The 18987-nt window shown below is 39.0% G+C and overlaps 2 protein-coding genes across 3 annotated transcripts in view; one reads left to right on the forward strand and one right to left on the reverse strand.

Moving 5' to 3' along the window:
• GTF2A1L (general transcription factor IIA subunit 1 like) overlaps positions 1-12611 on the forward strand; it is a 42324-nt gene extending 29713 nt beyond the window's left edge. The window contains exon 9 of one of the 2 annotated variants that reach the window (XM_079791721.1): positions 12426-12611. In XM_079791721.1, the coding sequence (XP_079647847.1) occupies positions 12426-12491 (66 nt within the window). In that variant the 3' untranslated portion in view covers positions 12492-12611. Of the gene's footprint in view, positions 1-6426; positions 8521-12425 lie in introns of those variants that run through there. The other variant, XM_079791720.1, reaches the window with a different exon arrangement.
• Positions 12612-13637: 1026 nt separating this feature from the next.
• LHCGR (luteinizing hormone/choriogonadotropin receptor) overlaps positions 13638-18987 on the reverse strand; it is a gene marked incomplete at its 5' end in the record, with an annotated part of 57437 nt that continues 52087 nt past the window's right edge. The window contains one exon of the mRNA XM_079792464.1: positions 13638-14846. Coding sequence (XP_079648590.1) covers positions 13703-14846 — 1144 coding nt within the window. The 3' untranslated portion in view covers positions 13638-13702. The remainder of the gene's footprint in view (positions 14847-18987) is intronic.

Here is an 18987-nt window from a genome sequence, read left to right on the forward strand (position 1 = left end):
AGAGAGTATATCTTGGAGAAATTTGTGCTAGTATTGTATAGCTGTATAATATTCCATTGTAGAATTATTAAGATTTATTTAACTGATCCCATATTGATGAATACTTGAGTTATTTTTCAGTTGCTTGCTATTGAATGGCCAGGTACTTCTACTAAATAAACCCTAGAAGTGAGATTACTGGGTCAGAGGGCAAATGTATATGGTTAGACTAGAGGCCCAGTGCACAAAATTGTGCACGGTGTGTGTGTGTGTGTGTGTGTGTGTGTGTGTGTGTGTGTGTATGTCCCTCAGCCCAACCTGCACCCTCTCCAATCTGGGACCCCTTGAGGGATGTCCGACTGCCTGTTTAAATGGGCAGTCGGACATCCCTCTCACAATCCAGGACTACTGGCTCCTAACCGCTCACCTGCCTGCCTACCTGATCACCCCCTAACCACTCCCCTGCCAGTCTGATCGATACCTAACTGCTCCCCTGCCAGCCTGATTGCCCCCTACTGCCCTCCCCTGCAGGCCTGGTCTCCCCTAACTGCCCTCCCCTGCAGGCCTGGTCCCACCCAACTGCCCTCCCATGCAGGACTGGGTCCCCCCCAACTGCCCTCCCCTGGTGGCCTGATCACCCACAACTGCCCTCCCCTGCTGGCCATCTTGTGGTGGCCATATTGTGTCCACATGGGGGCGGCCATCTTGTATGTTTGAGTGATGGTCAATTTGCATATTACCTTATTACCTCTTTATTATATAAGACTGGAGGCCTGTTGCACAAAGATTTGTGCAATAGGCCTTCCTTCCCCTGGCTGCCAGCACCAGTTTTCCTCTGGCACCTGGGACCCAGGCCTTTGCTCTGGCTACCGCCTTCTGTCTTCGCTCTGGCCAGAGCCTTTGCTCTGGCTGGAGCCTTCAGTCTCTCTGCTCCAGCTGGGGCGCCACTCCTGTAGCTCCCTCTGCCCCCACCCTCCCCCTCATAGCAGGTGCCCTGCCCCCTGGCCGCTCCATGCCTGCATATGCAAATTAATGTGACATCTTTGTTGGGTTAATTTGCATATTCACTCCTGATTGGCTGGTGGGCGTCACAGAGGTATGGTTAATTTGCATATTTCTCTTTTATTAGTATAGAAGATATTGCCAAAATGCTTTCCTGCATGATATTCCAGTATATACTCCCATTACAATGGTTGAAAGTGCTTTTCTTTTCCTAAAGCTTTGCCAATATATTCAGAAACTAATATAACTGGTTATTATGAATGGTGGAAAATGATATCTTGGTGAAATTTTTAACTTTTTGCTTGTTTAAGGGCTATTTATATTTTATGTGAATTGCTTGTTCATAATCTTTGTCTATTTCTGAGAGCTCTGTTATTTGGGGGAGGGGTATTAGCCTTGTAATATGCATAAATAGTTTTTCCTGAGTTTGTTTTCAATGCTTTCTCTTTCTTTCATGCAGATGTTTAATTTGGCAACCTTTATTTTTATGGCTTCTAAATTTTGAGTCATGAATAGGAAGTTCTTTCTTGCCTCAAGTGTTTCAAGGGATCACCATGTTTTCTTCTAATATTTCTTTGGTTTCTTTTTTGGGGGTGGGGAGAGATTAACTGGGGAATTTATATGCATACTAGGGGCCCAGTGCATGAATTTATGCACCTTGAAAGGAACTGTGGTCCGTGAGGCTGTGGTGGGCACAGGGGCGGATCTCGGTCCATCCTCTGCACCCCTGCCTAGACCCTCCTGCTGCGGTCTCTGGTCCCCTGTCTGCCAGCAGCCCTGCTCCTGCCACCACTGTTCCCACACACTGATGGCACCAGCCCCATTTGCACCCACTGATGGCATGGAGTGGTTGGGGGTGGCGCCAGCCATGGGTACAAGCAGGGCCGTTGCTAGCAGTGGGTTCAAGAGGTGGCTGCTTCCCTGATTGCCCCTCAGGAGAAGTGGGAGGTGGAGCAGCCCTGAGAGGTGATTGGGGCCGGCAGCTATTGCTCGCACCTGCTGACGGCACCGAGCAATCAGGGCTGGCACAGGGTGCCAGCCGCGGGTGCAAGTGGTGGCTCTAGCACCAGCAATGGGTGCAAACAGGGCTGGCACTGGCAGCCCGTATGAGTGCCCAGTGGGACCACAGCACGCGGGAGCAAAGAATTTTCAGTAATCATCAGAGGCTCGCCTGATGACAGCGACTGGTGCCCTTACTTGGTCTGGCGCCCCTGCTCACCTGTTCTACCATCCCGCTGCAGCCAATGCCCACTATGTTCTGTGCTCTGCCACCTGCTGCCTATGCCTGCCATGGTGGGCCTTCTGGTGGTCAGTGCACATTATAGTGACCACTCGTTCGGTTATTTGGCCGTTCGGAATATTTGCATATTAGGGTTTTATATACATAGATATGTATAGCCCATGGACAGACAACAGTGTGGTGAAGGCTTGGGAGGGGTGAATGTGGGGTGGAGGGAGTCAATGGGGAAAAATAAAAACAACAAATAAATTTATTTTTAACAGTAAAGATACATTTTTAAAAATGCAAGTCTTGATCGATTTGGTGTTTATTTTCATGTATAATGTGACATATGGTTCCAACATTATTTTCTAGGTAGCTACCCAATTTCCCTAACCTTATTTATTGGGAAGTCTATCTTTTCTGCACTAATAAGGGATTATTTTTTATCATCTACTAAATTTTTATATGTACTATAAAAATTGATTATTTTAGGTTTTTCAGACATGTGATCAGAATGCATTGGCATCTTTTTGATTTTATGTTTTATTGTCTGTTCATTGGCCTGTGTATACTACATTGATTTATTGAGGTTTTTAAAAAAATATTTTTATTGATTTTAGAGAGGAAGGGAGAGGGGGAGAGAGATAGAAATATCAATGATGAGAGAGAATCTTTGATTGGCTGCCTCCTGCATGCCCCCTACTGGGGATCGAGCCTGCAACCTGGTCATGTGCCCTTCAGTCTGCAGGCTGATGCTCTATCCACTGAGCCAAACCAGCTAGGGCTTGTTGAGATTTTTAATATCTAGTAGGGCGGTACTCTTTCATAATGTTCTTTTCCAGAATTAACTTGGACATTATTATTTATTTCTACTGACTTCAGAATCAGCTTTTCTGATTCACAACAAATCCTGTTGTTATTTTTCTTAAATTAATAGAATTTGGCATTTTAATGATGTTAAAGAGGAGTAGGTCACAACTTTAGATGGCATATCCAGAAGAATGTGATAGGGTAAAGATCAAAAGGTGGTAAGAGAATGAACCCTGATGACATTTGGATGTAAGTATTTCAGGCAGATGGAATAGTAAATACTAGTACATAAGTCCTGAGGTAGACAAATACCTGTGTGTTTAGGGAACAGTGAGGAGGTCAGAGCAGTAAGTGAGGTGAAGAACAGGATCTAGTAGTCCATTTTAAGTACTTTAATTTTTGGATAGGAAGTCATTGGAGAGTTTTAAACAGAGAAATGAAATCTGGTTTATATTTGTAACAGGGCCACCACTGGCTACCGTGTTTATAGTAGATTGAAGGGGAACAAGGCTGAAAGCAGGGAAACTAGTTATGGCATACATACTGGTAAACCATGGTGGCTCAGACTAGAGTAATAGTAGTAGAAGTGGTTAGAATATGAATATGCCTTGTAGGTAGAACTAACTTTTACTGATGGATCTGGATGTGGAGTATGAATAGGAGGCATAGAGAATGTCTAAGATGTTTGGCCTGAGCACCTAGAAGAATGTGACCATTCCCAACTGAGATGGGGAAGACTATGAGATTTGGGGATGAGGTTATAAGTGTCCTAGTTTTAAACTTGTTTGTGATGTCTATTGGACATTCAGGAAGAGATGCTGAAGCAGTTGAATGAGAATTGAGTTAGGGGAGCGGTGTGAACTGGAGATACAAATTTTGGGAGTCATTAGCACATAGATGGTGTTTAAAGCCATGATAATAGTTATGATCACCAAGAGAGAGACTATAAACAGAAAGAAGAGTCCTGGTCCACTCTAAAATTGAGAGGTAAGAGAGGAGAAGAGGAATCAGTAAAGAAAACTAAGAAGTGGCCAGAGAGTTAGGTGGAAAACCAGCAGTGTTCTAGAAGCAAAGTGAGAAAAATATTTCAAAGAGGAGAGTGTGCTGAATGGTGCTAGTAGATCAAGTATTTTTAAAATTTAATCCTAGCTACCATATCTTTTGTTGCTGTAGTAAATGGGCTTTTTCTTTATATCTTTTGTTATGTGTATACATAAAGGTTATGAATTTCTGTATATTAATTTGGTATCAATACTGAATTCTTATTTAGTCGTTTAGTAGGTTTTCCATACATACATACGGTCAAATTGTATTGGCTAGTACCAATTATACTTTCCTCTTGTCTAATTGTATTGGCTAGTATCTCTAGAGTGAAAAGTTGGGTAATAGTGGGTATCCTTGTTTATAACCTGACTTTAGTGGGAATACTTTTAGATCCTCCCCCCAATACTAGGTGTACTGGTTAATAATGTGGATTTTTTTTAATAGATGGAGTTACACATATGTTGATATGTATGAGATTTGATATGTATGCTCTTTTGTTGTATTGACAACAAGCTTCAAAACTTCATATATCAAATTTTCTGAAGGTGTTGTCATACCAGGTGTACTGATTAATAATGCAGATTGTTTTCAATAGATGGGGTTACACATGTGTTGATATATATGTGATTTGATATGTATGCTCTTTTGTTGTATTAACAACAAGCTTCAAAACTTCATATGTCAAATTTTCTGAAGGTATTAACATCATACGTAGCCATTAACTACTTTTAGGCTGTGTGTGTGTGTGTGTGTGTGTGTGTGTGTGTGTGTGTGTGTGTAGGGCATAATCTTTGATTCTTATTTTGAGTTATAAAATTTAAAAATGCATTAGTTTTATCAAGTGCTTTTTCAGTATCATTGGAAATGATTATATGATTTGTCCCATTAGGCCTAGCAATATTGTTTTTATATTAATAAATTCCAAATATTGAACCTTTGCTGCATTTCTAGAATAAATGTAGTTACTTGATAAAGCTACTTGAATGAGTTATTACTGCTATTATTACCCTAATTCCGGTCAGATTTTATCACCATTGCTGAGTTCAGGATTCTGTTGTCATTGTTGTGTTGAGACTTTTTAAGATATATGCATGGGGAAATTTGGGAGTCAAATTCTGAAAAGAAAGTTCCGTTATTAGGACTTTTTTCACATAATAAGGGGTTTCTTTTTTGTGTTTTCTTATGCTTCCACAAAATCCATCTGAATAGTTGTCATAGACTTTTCTTTCTTTATTTGACTATTTCCAGTCAACTAGGTTTAATTTTTAATCCTTGATTTTAGATTATTCACTTCTAAGGTTTTAAAAATATATATATAGTGATTTGTAGTTTACCCAGAGGTAACAGTGATTTTATAATTTCTTTCTTATTGAGGTAGTAGAATTTCCTAGTTTTTATTTTGTCAGTATCTAGGCTGACTTACTGAATTCAAAGAACAGTGGATACAATCTAATAGATTATAAGATATATCTTCTGATTTTGCTCAGTGCTTTATTGTGACTTTTTTCTTCAAAATGAAACACCACTTTTAAAAATTTCTGATTTTATTTGCTACATCCTTTATTCCTTTGCAGACATCCTGAACTTTTTGCTGTTCTTGAACAATCCAGGCATGCCCCTCCTCAGGACTTTTGCAATCTCTTCACTTTGCCTGGAATGCTCTCCAGTCAATATCTTCCTGGCTTTATCCCTCAATTTCTTCAAGTATTTGTTCAAGTGTTACTTCTTAAGCCAGGCCCACCCTGACTCTCCTATTTAAAATTATAATTCCACCTCTGTATTTGTGATCTTCCATTTCTTGCTCTATTTTTCATAGCAATTATCACCTTTTAATATTCCATATAATTTATGTATTTTGTTTCCACAATCCTTCCTAAAATGTAAACTCTTCAAAGATAGCATTGTTTTTTTGTTTAACATTTATGTATATATTTCTTTTTAAAAACTGATATATCCAGTGCCTAAAACCTGAAACTTCAAATATTTTCTGAATGATGAGTGAACTATCTTGAGGAAGTTTTATTTATTTATTTATTTTTATTTTATTATTTAAAAATATTTTTTTATTTTAGAGAGGAAAGGAGAGGAGAGAGATAGAAACATCAATGATGAGAGAGAATCATTGATTGGCTGCCTCCTGCATGTGGGGATTGAGCCCACAACCCAGGCATGTACCTGACTGGGAATCGAACCCTGGCCTCCTGGTTCATAGGTCGATGCTCAACCACTGAGTCATGCTGGCCGGGCAGGAAGTTTTATTTTTTAAGAACTCCCATTTAGGGTCAGAATAATCACATGTGATATGCAAAGAAATGTAAATAATACTTTGACTTTAAATTAATTAATTTAGACTATTTTTCTTCCTACAGATTCATCGAAGCAAGAACAAATGGAAATTCTATTTGAAAGATGGTGTTATGTGTTTTGGAGGGAGAGACTATGTATTTGCAAAAGCTATTGGTGATGCAGAGTGGTAAAACTTAGGAGCTCAATACATCATAAACACCAGTGGGACTATATCATGCATTGTGAAACTTGTTTTTGTTTAAATATAGTCCACAAAGCTGCTCAAAGTTTGGTTCACTGGAATTTAATAAAATTATAATTCAGATGCAGATATAAATATACAATTTTATATTTATTTCATTTACTAATTTAAAAGGGTTTCTTTTTGTTAAACCCTCATTATCTATACCATGACAAACCATAGATGCATAGGTGCGATGGAGTATGAAGAAATGTCACATTTATTCATCTTGAAGTAAAATTTAAATCAGACTACAGTTCCCCTGCATAGTGAAATCAGGATCCGTTAATAGATTGGAGCCGGTGCTCCTCCCATCTCTCACCAAGTAAGTAGTAGCAGGATATATAAGAGGGCCTCTCTGGGTCTTTTAGTCTACACTCCTTACTAGCGATCAACCCATATTGTTCCTTGGAGGCAGCTGCCTCTGCTAAGCCCGTGCTATACATGAACAAGGAAATCTTTCCTGAGGCCAGGATTCCTGAGCTAAGAATCAGCCTCTCTGGGCTTATCCTGTGGCCAGGTCATTCTTGTATCCTCCTATCTCTGGAGAATTGTGAGGGAGAATTAGGTTAGGTTCCCATTATACTTGTTGAAACTTTAGACTTCTGTCCTCTTCCTAGTCATACTGGGTTACCGTTCTCTCCTTACTTTGTTTTTAATATTTTTTTTACAGTGGAAGACCCCTTTCCAGATTCTTTTATCTCTCAAAGATACTATCGCTCTTCATTTTCCCCAACAGGGAATCCCCTCATTGAGTGTAGGCTTTCTAAAATAAAAGTCAGGAAAAGATACTCTCTTCAGGAACCTCTGCTCAGGCCAGATGAGATTGCTTGCTCTTATTTGTGGCAAGAAGACCAGGATAAATGTCTTAAAATCAGGGAGAAAAAACAAAATGTAAAATACAGATATCTCTCATTTTTCTGCACCAATAAAAACAAAGAAAATCCTCCTCCAAATTATTCTGTAATATTCTCTTTCTTAGTAGATTCAAACCCATTAAAGGAACATTTTCCTCTTATTTCTGCTTCTCTTAAGGGGTAGAGTATACATGTTCTCTAAATTTAGGATCCCTAATCTCAGCTCTGAGCAGTGTTCTCCAGAACAGTACTCTCACTCAGACAGCAGTGTTGGGATGAGATACCTTGATCTAACAGGTCACAGGGTGAATTCCCCATTTCTTGTATGGAAATAACCCCAATTAGCGAGTTTAATTTATTCCAACACTTGTCTTGTTTTGCCCAGCTGCTATTAGTCGATCATTTCAAAATCTGGATAAATCTCTTCTGGGCTTTGGACAACATATGTGGGGTATTATCTTTGGTCTAAAGTTGGCAGCTGCATGAGGATTCAGTTTGTACTAGTAAGTGGGCTGATCTCCTAACCAGATCCTCTAGCTATGTCCGCTTTGTCCTCAGAGTGATTGTCCTTTACCATACTACCACTATTCCAGGTCCTCTGCCTATTGAGAACTTCGGGGTGCTGTGGGTTCTCTTCATGGATGTTGCCTACCATGAAATGACCATCTTTTCCACATGGAGAACAAAAAGAGGGCACTTATTCTTTGTGTCTGTCCTTGAAAAGTACCCCCTCCATTGCTGAGTACACTTTCTAGTCTTCTTCCTGTTTCTTCCTCCCAGGATCATCCAGACTCTCTGTGCTGTAGGCAAACCTTATTGCAAATTATAAGGGCTGAATTTATTGACAGGGTGAATTCACTTGGGAATGGGGGTTTAATGTGTTGGGGCGAGGCATTAATAGTTGTTTCTAAAATTCCTTTCCTCCTTTCCACTGTGAATTTTAAATTGTCACTTTGCTTCAGTGATTATTTTTAGTGGCACATTACAAATACTATTATTACATAGGTCATCTTTACTTATGTGGTACATTTTATCATTAGAGAAAAAAGTCACAGTTGTCCCATTTGAGTTTCTGCATGCTTTCATGCCCCTGATCTTTTAAAAATGCAGAAAAAATTAATTTAAAAGTTGGCTTACCACAAAATAAAGTCCAATAATAATTATCCTTGCATGCTAATATAAATGATGATAGTTTTGGTGGTGATTACAGAGAGAGTTAAAATATTGCTCAATTATTTTGGACCGTGTGCCCTTTTATTAGTTTTAAATAATGCTAGAAAAAATTCTGGTTCTTGATAAGTTGTCTAAATGAATGAGTTTCATAATTTTTATATATTATACTTTAATAACAAATATATGTTTGCATATACATAGATACACAAACCAAATGAAACCAAAATTTCAGAAAATGACGTTTGTCTTTAGCACATGATAGCTTCTTATATTTTCTACTAGAGGCCCGGTGCACAAATTCATGCATGGGTGGGGTCCCTCAGCCTGGCTGGTGATCAGGGTCGGTTGAGGGGGCCGGCTGGCTGGGAAGGGACTGTGGGAGGTTGGCCGGCCATGGGAGGTTGGCTGTGGGAGCACACTGACCACCAGGGAGCAGCTCCTGCATTGAGCGTCTTCCCCCTGGTGGTCAGTGCACATCATAGCAACTGGTTGACTGGTCGTTCAGTCATTTGGTCGCTTAGGCTTTTATATATATACTAGAGGCCTGGTGCACGAAATTCGTGCACAGGGGTGTGTGTCCCTCAGCCCAGCCTGCACCCTTTCCAATCTGGGACCCCTCAAGGAATGTCCAACTGCCCGTTTAGGCCCGATCCTGGTAGAATCGGGCCTAAACGGGCAGTCGGACATCCCTCTCACAATTCAGGACTGCTGGCTCCCAACTGCTCGCCTGCCTGCCTTCCTGATTGCCCCTAACCGCTTCTGCCTGCCAGCCTGATTGATGCCTAACTGCTCCCCTGCCAGCCTGTTTGCCCCTAACTACCCTCCCCTGCAGGCCTGGTCACCCCTAACTGTCCTCCCCAGCTGGCCATCTTGTGGCGGCCATCTTGTGTCCACATGGGGGCAGCCATATTGTGTGTTGGAGTGACGGTCAATTTGAATATTATTCTTTTATTAGATAGGATTATATAAGATAGAGGCCTGGTGCACAGGTGGGGTCCGGCTGGTTTGCCCTGAAGGGTGTCCCGGATCAGGGTGGGGGTTCCCTTGGGGTGTGGGGTGGCCTGGGTGAGGGGCCTGTGGTGGTTTGCAGGCTGGCCACACCCCCTGTGACCCAAGCGGAGGCCCTGGTATCTGGGATTTATTTATCTTCTATAATTGAAACTTTGTAGCCTTTAGCGGAGCCAAGCCTCATGCTCGCTCTGTGGCCGCAGCCATTTTTGTTGGGATTTATTTATCTTCTATAATTGAAACTTTGTAGTGGAGGCCAAGGCAGGCCAGGGCTTCGGGAGCTTGGCTTCCTCCATTGCTGGGGGCAACCCAAGCCTCCTGCTCTCTCCAGCTCCATGGCTGCCGCCATTTTTGTTGGGATTTATTTATCTTCTATAATTGAAACTTTGTAGCCTTCATCAGAGGCCTGGGCCCACCAGGGCAGGCGGGAAGCCATTGCCAGGGAAACCCAAGCCTCCTCTCTTCACGGTTGTAGCCATGTTGGTTGGGTTAATTTGCGTACTCGCTCCTGATTGGCTGGTGGGTGTGGCTTGTGGGTATAGCGGAGGTATGGTCAATTTGCATATTACTCTTTTATTAGATAGGATATTTGCTTTTGTTCTAATACACTTCAAAAATGATGGTATTGACCCAATAAATTGATTTCACTACCTACTGATGGGTCATGATTCATAGTTAATGAGTATTTTTAACACATGTGCTAAAGATAGAGTGTGACAAATCTTATTCCAAAAGAAAAAATTATTCTTTAAGCTCTATGAGTTGGTGGAGTTTATCCAAAACTTGGCTTTGATATATTACTTTTACTTTTAGAAACCTCTTCCCCATGTCCAAGCTAAACATTTCTTGTTGCATATTATAACAAAATGTCAAAAGTAGGTTCTAAGTTCATAGAAATACAATACCTTGGCAGGTGTCATTCTATACCCTTTTATAGGTAGAGGTTACAATTACAAAGATTACAGTTTGCTGGTTAAATGAAATTTGTGTAAGTATCATGTATCATAATTCCCAACTAAAACTTTTTCTCATGCTTATATCCTACAGTGTTTTCTTACATACTTTCCACATCTCCCTGTAGGCTATGAAGATCATGCTGAGTTTGCATAGTTAGTGTCTTAGGGATTGACCAACCGGCCTTGCCTAGAATACCTTCTTTACTTATTTTATTCAATGTGCAATAATATGTATAAATAATCATATGTATAGTTCAGACTTCATAGGTCAGTGAGACACCAGTTCTGGTTGAGGCTCTTAGTTTCATTAATTTAAGTTGTGCAGGAAAACAAATAACCTTAGATTGAATAGCAACAGTTAATTGGAGTGGTGAGCAAGGGAATTTACTGGGGGATTTTTCTTTTGACTCATGTTAGTAGGTTAACATTATGCTGATATTCACATAAATATACTCTAAGCCAGGTGGGGACTTTGTGATTTATAATTAGAAGCCTAAATTATAAATAGTAAGCCCATGGTAATAATTCATAGAGAAAAAACTCAATAAAAATATTGCACATTAAAAAAAAGATTATTTCCATTTATGAACACATTTATATAAATCTTTTTGACATAAAGATTCTTAATTTACGCATGGACGTAATTCAGTTTTGAGGAAACTAAAACCAGATATTATGAATGTAGGACAAAATACCTTTTGAAAATGTTTTGTAAGTTGAGTTATTACAGGTTGATTAACCCTTTTTAGTCATTTTGGGACTTACGATAGTATCAAACATTGTGAAAAAAATAAAAGCTATAAATATGAATTTCTTGAGCATTTGATGTTTTTATGATTTATGTATGAGAGATTATACAGCTTAAAAATGCACACACTTTCTATGAGACCATCTCATAAGGGAAAAGCTTTTCTTATGATTGTTTTACATTTCTGTTACAAAAGTGAATCACCTAAAAATATTAACCACCTACAATGTGTAAGGCTCTAGGGCAGTGGTTCTCAACCTTTCTAATGCCGGGACCCTTTAATACGTTCCTCATGTTGTGGTGATCCCCAACCATAAAATTATTTTCATTGCTACTTCATAACTGTAATTTTGCTACTGTTATGAATCGTAATGTAAATATCTGTGTTTTCCGATGGTCTTAGGCGACCCTGCTAGCGGTTCTCAACCTGTGGGTTGTGAGAACCACTGCTGTAGAGCCTAAGACCATCCGATGGTCTTAGGCGACCCTGCTAGCGGTTCTCAACCTATGGGTTGTGAGAACCACTGCTGTAGAGCCTAAGACCATCGGAAAACACAGATATTTACATTACGATTCATTAACAGTAGCAAAATTACAGTTATGAAGTAGCAACGAAAATAATTTTATGGTTGGGGGTCACCACAACATGAACTGTATTAAAGGGTCGTGGCATTAGAAAGGTTGAGAACCACTGCTCTAGGGTATATATAGTAGGAGAAACAAAGAAATAAAAGAAATGAGTGTATCACTAAAGAAATCTATAAAAGGTGAAATAAAATATACAGTACTTATAAAGATAATACCCAGCAGTATAGAATAATTTCATTGTCCTATGAGAATCAATTCTGATGAATTAAAATATTTTCTAGCAAATATTGGATATATATTTCTATACCATCCTTCAAAAGATAAAAAGGATAAAAGTTATGTATTTTTCATTTTTATTTTATTTTTAATCCTCACCCAAGGATATGCCTATTGATTTTAAGAGAAAGGGGAAGGGGAGAGAGAGAGAAGGGTAGGAAATAGTGATGCAGAGAGAACATTGATTGGTTGCCTTCCATATATGTCCTGACCAGGGATCAACTCCTCAACCCAGGTATGTGCCAATGGAGAATCAACCCCACAACGTTTCAGTGCACATGACGATACTCCAAGCAACTGAGCCACACTGTCCAGGGCATAAAGGTAAATATTTTTAAATATTTAAATACTTTATTTTACTTAAATAAAAAGATGGGGCTCTTAAAAGAAAATCCTTATAGATTTTTTTAACTTCAGTGTAATTCAGCACACTTATTGCATACCATTGCCAAGATCTTGAGCTAAAAGACAGGAAAACTGCTACCCACAAGGAGTTTACATTCTGCTATTTAATGTTTCATTGGTCTTTAGAGACTAAACACTAAACCAAGAAAGTAGGCTGAAAAGTGTCTTTAGATGCTTACCTTACATTAAATTTTAGACGATAGAATATAATAGGGGATGAAGTCTCTAAAACAGCACTATCCAATAGAACTTTCTATGACGATGAAAATGTTCGGTGTCTTTGTTGTCCAATATGGTAACCACTAGACACATGTGGCTTCTGAGCATTTGAAATGTGGCTAGTGCAACTGAGGAAATGCATTTTTAACCTTTTGCACTCAGATGTCGAGTGTGACTTGACATGGTTAGCGTCGGTAGCAGCTCTTTTTATACTCTTTGAATGTATCAATAATTTGAAATATAAAAAAATCCAAATAAATAAGTTTGTATGAAAAGAAATTCCAGTTTTTTATTCTACTGCCGCGCTTTGTAAAATCTGGGGTATTTAAAAAATTAAATCCCGCGTAGAATAAAGGAATCGAGAAAAAAAGCGAGTGCAAAGGGTTAATTTGATTTAATTTAAATTTAGCTACATGTGGCTAGTGGCTGTCAGATTGGACAGTTCATCTCTAGAGTGTGTTTCTCAAACTATATGAAGAAAAAGGACAAGTTATTTTAAATTTCTAATCTGTTATGGACTAATAATTTTGTAAAATGCAATAAAAATTACTACAAAGATGAAATAAGAAAAAAAAAATCAAAGATGTAAAATGCCACCTAACTTTTTAATAGTAGATTCAACAGACATAAAATTACTCTGTCAGAATTGCTTTAAAAGTTTCTAAACACTTTCAACTTCTGTATTCTTCGTCATCATGTAACAAAGACAAATAGTAATTAGACTGGTGATGGTCATGGACCATACTTTGAGCTAGGTATAGATCTCTCTTTGCCTAATGTGCCCAAGAATAAATAACCTCCTAAAACCAACTCTTTGGTAAAATTACTGGTACAGATAATTTCTACATATTTAAGTATAGTTCAATAATGTGGTTACTGATGGAACAGTTAACACTCTTTACAAGTCTCGTCAACTGTATATCGACAGTGCAATGTGGTCAGCTTCAGTGTAGACTGGATAGGCTTATTTGATCCAGTGAAGCCATTTTTGCAGTTGGAGGTATAAGCTGAAAAATCCTTCCTTCTATAAAGTTCAGCCCGATGTTTACAGCAGCCAAATTTGCTCAGCAATAGAAAGAAATCCCTTCGGAATGCCTTTGTGAAAATTGCATACAGAAATGGATTGGCACAAGAATTGACTGGATAAAAAAGAACCAGTAAAACTTTAGAGTTGGTTACTGTGATAAGGGGCATTTTGAAAGCAGCTGAGATGGCAAAAAAAGAGATAGGTGCCATGCAGGTGAAGTCCGTGAAGATGAGGACTGCCATTTTCTTAGCAACCTTTGTATCTTTGTTGGTAGCCATCAGCTCTGGATTTTGAACAGTAAAATAAATTTTAATGTAGCAAGCACAAATGATGATGAAGGCCACCACATTGAGTATCAAAATGGTTAATATGTAGACTTGTGAGAGAGTGGTTTCCACATCCATAGGGAGGCAAATGCTGACCTTCATGTAATTGCTGACACCTACAAGGGGCAACATGGCAATTAGAGTAGAAAAGAACCATCCTCCAAGCATAATCGGAATGGCGTGTCTTAATCGTAGCCTTTGGTCCAGCTGAACAGCATAGGTGATGGTGTGCCATCTTTCTAGTGTGATGACTGTGAGGGTGTAGACAGAAAGTTCACTTGCAAATACAGTGAAAAAGCCAGCAGCTCCACACCCACTTCCTGTCTGCCAGTCTATGGCATAGTTATAATACTGGCCTTTGGTCTGGGAATCAACTGAAGCAATGAGCAGCAGATAGAGCCCCATGCAAAAGTCTGCAAAGGAGAGATTGCACATGAGAAAACGGGGCACTGTCAGTTTATAACGACTGGTTAGGAGAACAAAGAGGACAGTCATGTTTCCCATGATGGCTAGGATATTAATCAGCCAAATCAGGACCCTAAGGAAGACATAGCCCATAATATCTTCACAGGGATTAAAAGCATCTGGTTCAGGAGCACATCGGACTGTCTTGGGTGAGCAGAAACCATAGTCATAATCCCAGCCACTCAGATCACTCTCAGCAAAGATGGCAGAATAACTGTAAGAAGAATATTTAGGCTCAATGTAAACTTAAGGGATTTTCTATGATTCTGATTATTAAAAAAAAAAAATTCAACAATAATTCTTACTGTTTTTTAAAGCCTAAGAAATAAAAGGAAACAAAGCTACAACAATATCAGTCTTACATTTATTTGTTAAATTATCTGAGAACTCTGAATTGATGTAGGTGTTCCTTAAGAAGGAAATAAACCATTTAGACTTCATATATATATATATATATATATATATGTTATACTAGGTATACCGGTTAATAATGCAGATTTTTTTCAATAGATGGAGTTACACATATGTTGATATATATGTGATTTGATATGTATGCTATTTTGTTGTATTGACAATAAGCTTCAAAACTTCATATATCAGATTTTCTGAAGGTGATAGCATCATAGATACTTTTATGCTTAAAAATGTCCAATTTCATGCTAAAGAGCATTTGTGGGAAGTTTTAATTCATTACTTTATTTTGAAGAAAAGTGCTGCTGAAAGTTATCATATACTTTGGGAAGCTTATGGTGAATATGCTCCATCTCAAGATACTTGTGAATGCTGGTTTAAATGCTTTAAAAGTGATGATTTTGATGTGAAAGCCAAAGAACATCTAGGTCAACTGAAAAATTTGAAGACCAACAATTACAAGCATTACTGGATGAAGATGCATGTCAAATTCAAAAACAACTTGCAGAAAGATTAAACATTGCTCAGCAAACAATTTCCGATCGTTTACAAGCAATGGGAAAGATTTTAAAGGAAGGAAAATGGGTGCCACATCAGCTGAACGAAAGACAAATGGAAAACCGAAAAGCCATCAGTAAAATGTTGTTTCAGTGGCACAAAAGCAAGTCTTTTATGCATTGAAATGTGACTGGCGATGAAAAGTGGATTTATTTTGAGAATTCCAAATGCAAAAAATCATGGGTTGATCCAGGTCAACCATCAACATCGACTTCAAGGCCAAATCGCTTCTGAAAGAAGATAATGCTCTGGGTTTGGTGGGATCAGGAAGGTGTGGTGTATTATGCGCTTCTAAAACCAGGTGAAACCATTAATACTGATTGCTTCCGACAACAGATAATCAATTTGAACCATGCTTTGATCATGCAACGACCAGAACGGGCCAGAAGGCATGGCAAAGTAATTTTGCTTCATGATAATGCACCATCACACTTCAAAACCAGTTAAAGACACATTAAAAGATCTTGCCTGGGAAGTATTAACCCACCCGCTGTTTTCACCAGACCTTGCTCCTTCAGATTACCACTTGTTCTGATCAATGGCACACACACTTTCTGAGCAGCACTTCAAAATGTAGGAAGAAGTGGAAAATTGGGTTTCTGAATGGTTTGCCTTAAAACAAGAAAAGTTCTATTGGGACGGTGTCCACAAATTACATGAAAGATAGGGAAATGTGTAGCTAGCGATGGACATTACTTTGAATAAAGCACTTTTGATGTTTCTCTTGAAATTATCGTGTTTTCTTTGATTACAAAATCTGCATTATTAACCGGTACACCTAGTACATTGATGCAAAGACTTAATGAAGTTGTTTACAGAGGACGATTTTCTTTGGAAAACAAATTTAGAGATACAATATATGCTTACTAAATCAAAAGGAATTATTTCTTGGCATTTTTGTAGCTATTTATTTCATAGTTGTCACCCAAACTGCTCTGAAGCTGTTTGTGGTAGAACACAAATGGAATTGGAAGGCTCACATTGTTGATGTAGTCAGCTAGTGGTGGACTTGCTTGCACCTTAGTCCCTGCTAACTAAATAGCCCAGAGAGAAATAGAAACCAAAGATGGATCACTAGAACCCTAGAAGCAGAGGAAGAATACAGTTATGGACAATAGGAAGAAATTGTGAAAATAGATACTCCTTAGGGGTATGTATTCAATTCAGAGAGTGGCTTGAAGAGGGACTCTGTCCCTAAGGAAGAAACAGTCCCACCTCTGCCACTCCCTTCCTCCCATCCCCATTGCTACTGTTTGAGTTGAGTTTTCATCTTCTTTAAGGGACAATTACGTTTGTTTTCTTCCTGGCATCCTTCCTCCAATTTTAGCCATCACCCAGTCCATCTGTACATTCCTCCTGGAGTGGCCTTTCTTATGCACAAATCTGTCATTTCAAACGTTCCCTAGGATCTCGCTGGCTATGGGATAAAATCCAGACTCCTCGTTATGACCTCCAGGTCCCTCCTTGATCTGCCCCCTCCTCCAATTCCTTCTCCAGGAAGCAGTCGTGCCGCAAAAATTCAGAACATGAGCTCTGAAGCAAGACTACCTGGAAAACCAGGAGAGTTACTTAATACCTCTGTGCCTCAAATTCTTCATTTGCCAAATAGGGGCAATAATCATACCTTCCTTGGTAGGATCATGCTAAGGATTAAATGCATGGACACATGTGGAATGTCTAGAATAAATCCTGACATGTATTAAGTGTTCAGTGAATATTAGAGATTCTTATAATTAACTCACAAATTCCTGTGCAGTTGTCCTTTTGGTCTTATGAAGTGACTAGTGGCTTTCAGAATAAGTTCTGTTTCATTCTCTGTCTTTGTACATATGTGCTGTTTCTTCTTCTTCCCTTCCCTCTCATTTCTCTGGTGAATTCCTCCTCATCCTTAAAGTTAAGCTCTATGATTTTCTTGATTCTACACCTCCAAGGAGTTTATTACCCCTTCTCTCCCCTGTGGCTGCACTTAGATACTATTGTAATTATCAAACCACATTGCCATTATGTAATGATGCGTTTAATAGTTTATTAGCTGCTTGATGGCAGGGGACTAGGTTTTATTTATTTCTGAAATCTCATTGCCTCACACTATTTTGGCTCTGAGTATCCATTCAGTAAATGTGTGTGCAATGAATAAACCAGAGTGATCCTTGCTCTGAGAGGAAGCAGGGACAATCACTGTATACAGTATGATGCATGTAGGCTCAACAAATTTTCTCTTTGCTCACAGTCTGCTACTATAATCTTGGGAGCTGGAGAATTAGTCATAATTTTTTTTTCTGTCAGGGCCATTACAATTATGTATCTCATCTGAGGGTTCCTCACACATTAAACAAGCATTTTTCTATACTTTCAAAATGTAGCTTCTCATGTCCCATATAAGGAAGTGTGTACCTAATTCAGTGAGTGGATGGAGTGATATGTTTGAGCAACACAATTACTTAAATGAAAGAACACAGATTTTAAAAAAAGAAAAATCTATGACCCGGAACTAAGAAGGTGCTAGAATTCATAGATAGCAATTTGTAACTGGAGAAGGACTGCTGCTATGCACACAAGACTGCAAAGGAACCTCATATGTTTCATTATTAAATGTAAATCCTCAATTCATGCACATGAATATAATTACCTATTTTTTTAATCTTTAAAGAGGGTGGTTATAAAGCATGGTTAAAGAAAATAGGTTATTTCTTAGCATTAGGAAGATCCTTAAGACCACCTCATTGACCCCCTCATTTTATTGTTAAGGAAACCAGGATTAAAGCAGGTTAGTGGCTTGCCTAAGATCCCCAGCACTTGGCATCTGTGGCAACACTAGGTCTGCATACCCATAGTTCAGGGGCCTTTCCTCTACTTCACCAGCTCCCAGTCAGCCTTTTTCAAAGTGTGTTCCTTGAACCACTTCCATCAGAATCGCCAGGGTGTTTGTAAAATACAGATTCCTGGCTTTACTTCAAATCCATAATAAAACATTCTAGGGACAGAGCCCAGGAATCTGCATTTTAAGCAAGTTCCCTGGATGATTCCTACAAAATAAAAGTCTGTATTAAATCAAGTGTAAACTTTCAAACGATTGCTGCCTTAATTTCCTTATCCCTTTCCCCTTAGCAAAACTGCTTCAGCTTTTAGAAAACTTCTAAAAATTCTGAATATATTTAATATCAATAAGAGGCCAGGCACATTAACTCTCCTACTCCCCTGGTCCTTTGCCCAATCTTTTTTTTTTTTTCACTACTGGGCATATGTCTAGCAATATTCTCCTTGGTGAATTATCTTCAGACCAAATACGCCTCTGCTGCTACTTACATTTGTGTCCTGGGATGGCTCCTGAGGGCAGCATCGTGCTTATTGACAAAGCTCAGCACGGAGCTGTGTTAAGTACTGGA

Source organism: Cnephaeus nilssonii (assembly GCF_951640355.1).
Source record: "Cnephaeus nilssonii genome assembly, chromosome: 15".
NCBI classification, from domain to species: domain Eukaryota; kingdom Metazoa; phylum Chordata; class Mammalia; order Chiroptera; family Vespertilionidae; genus Cnephaeus; species Cnephaeus nilssonii.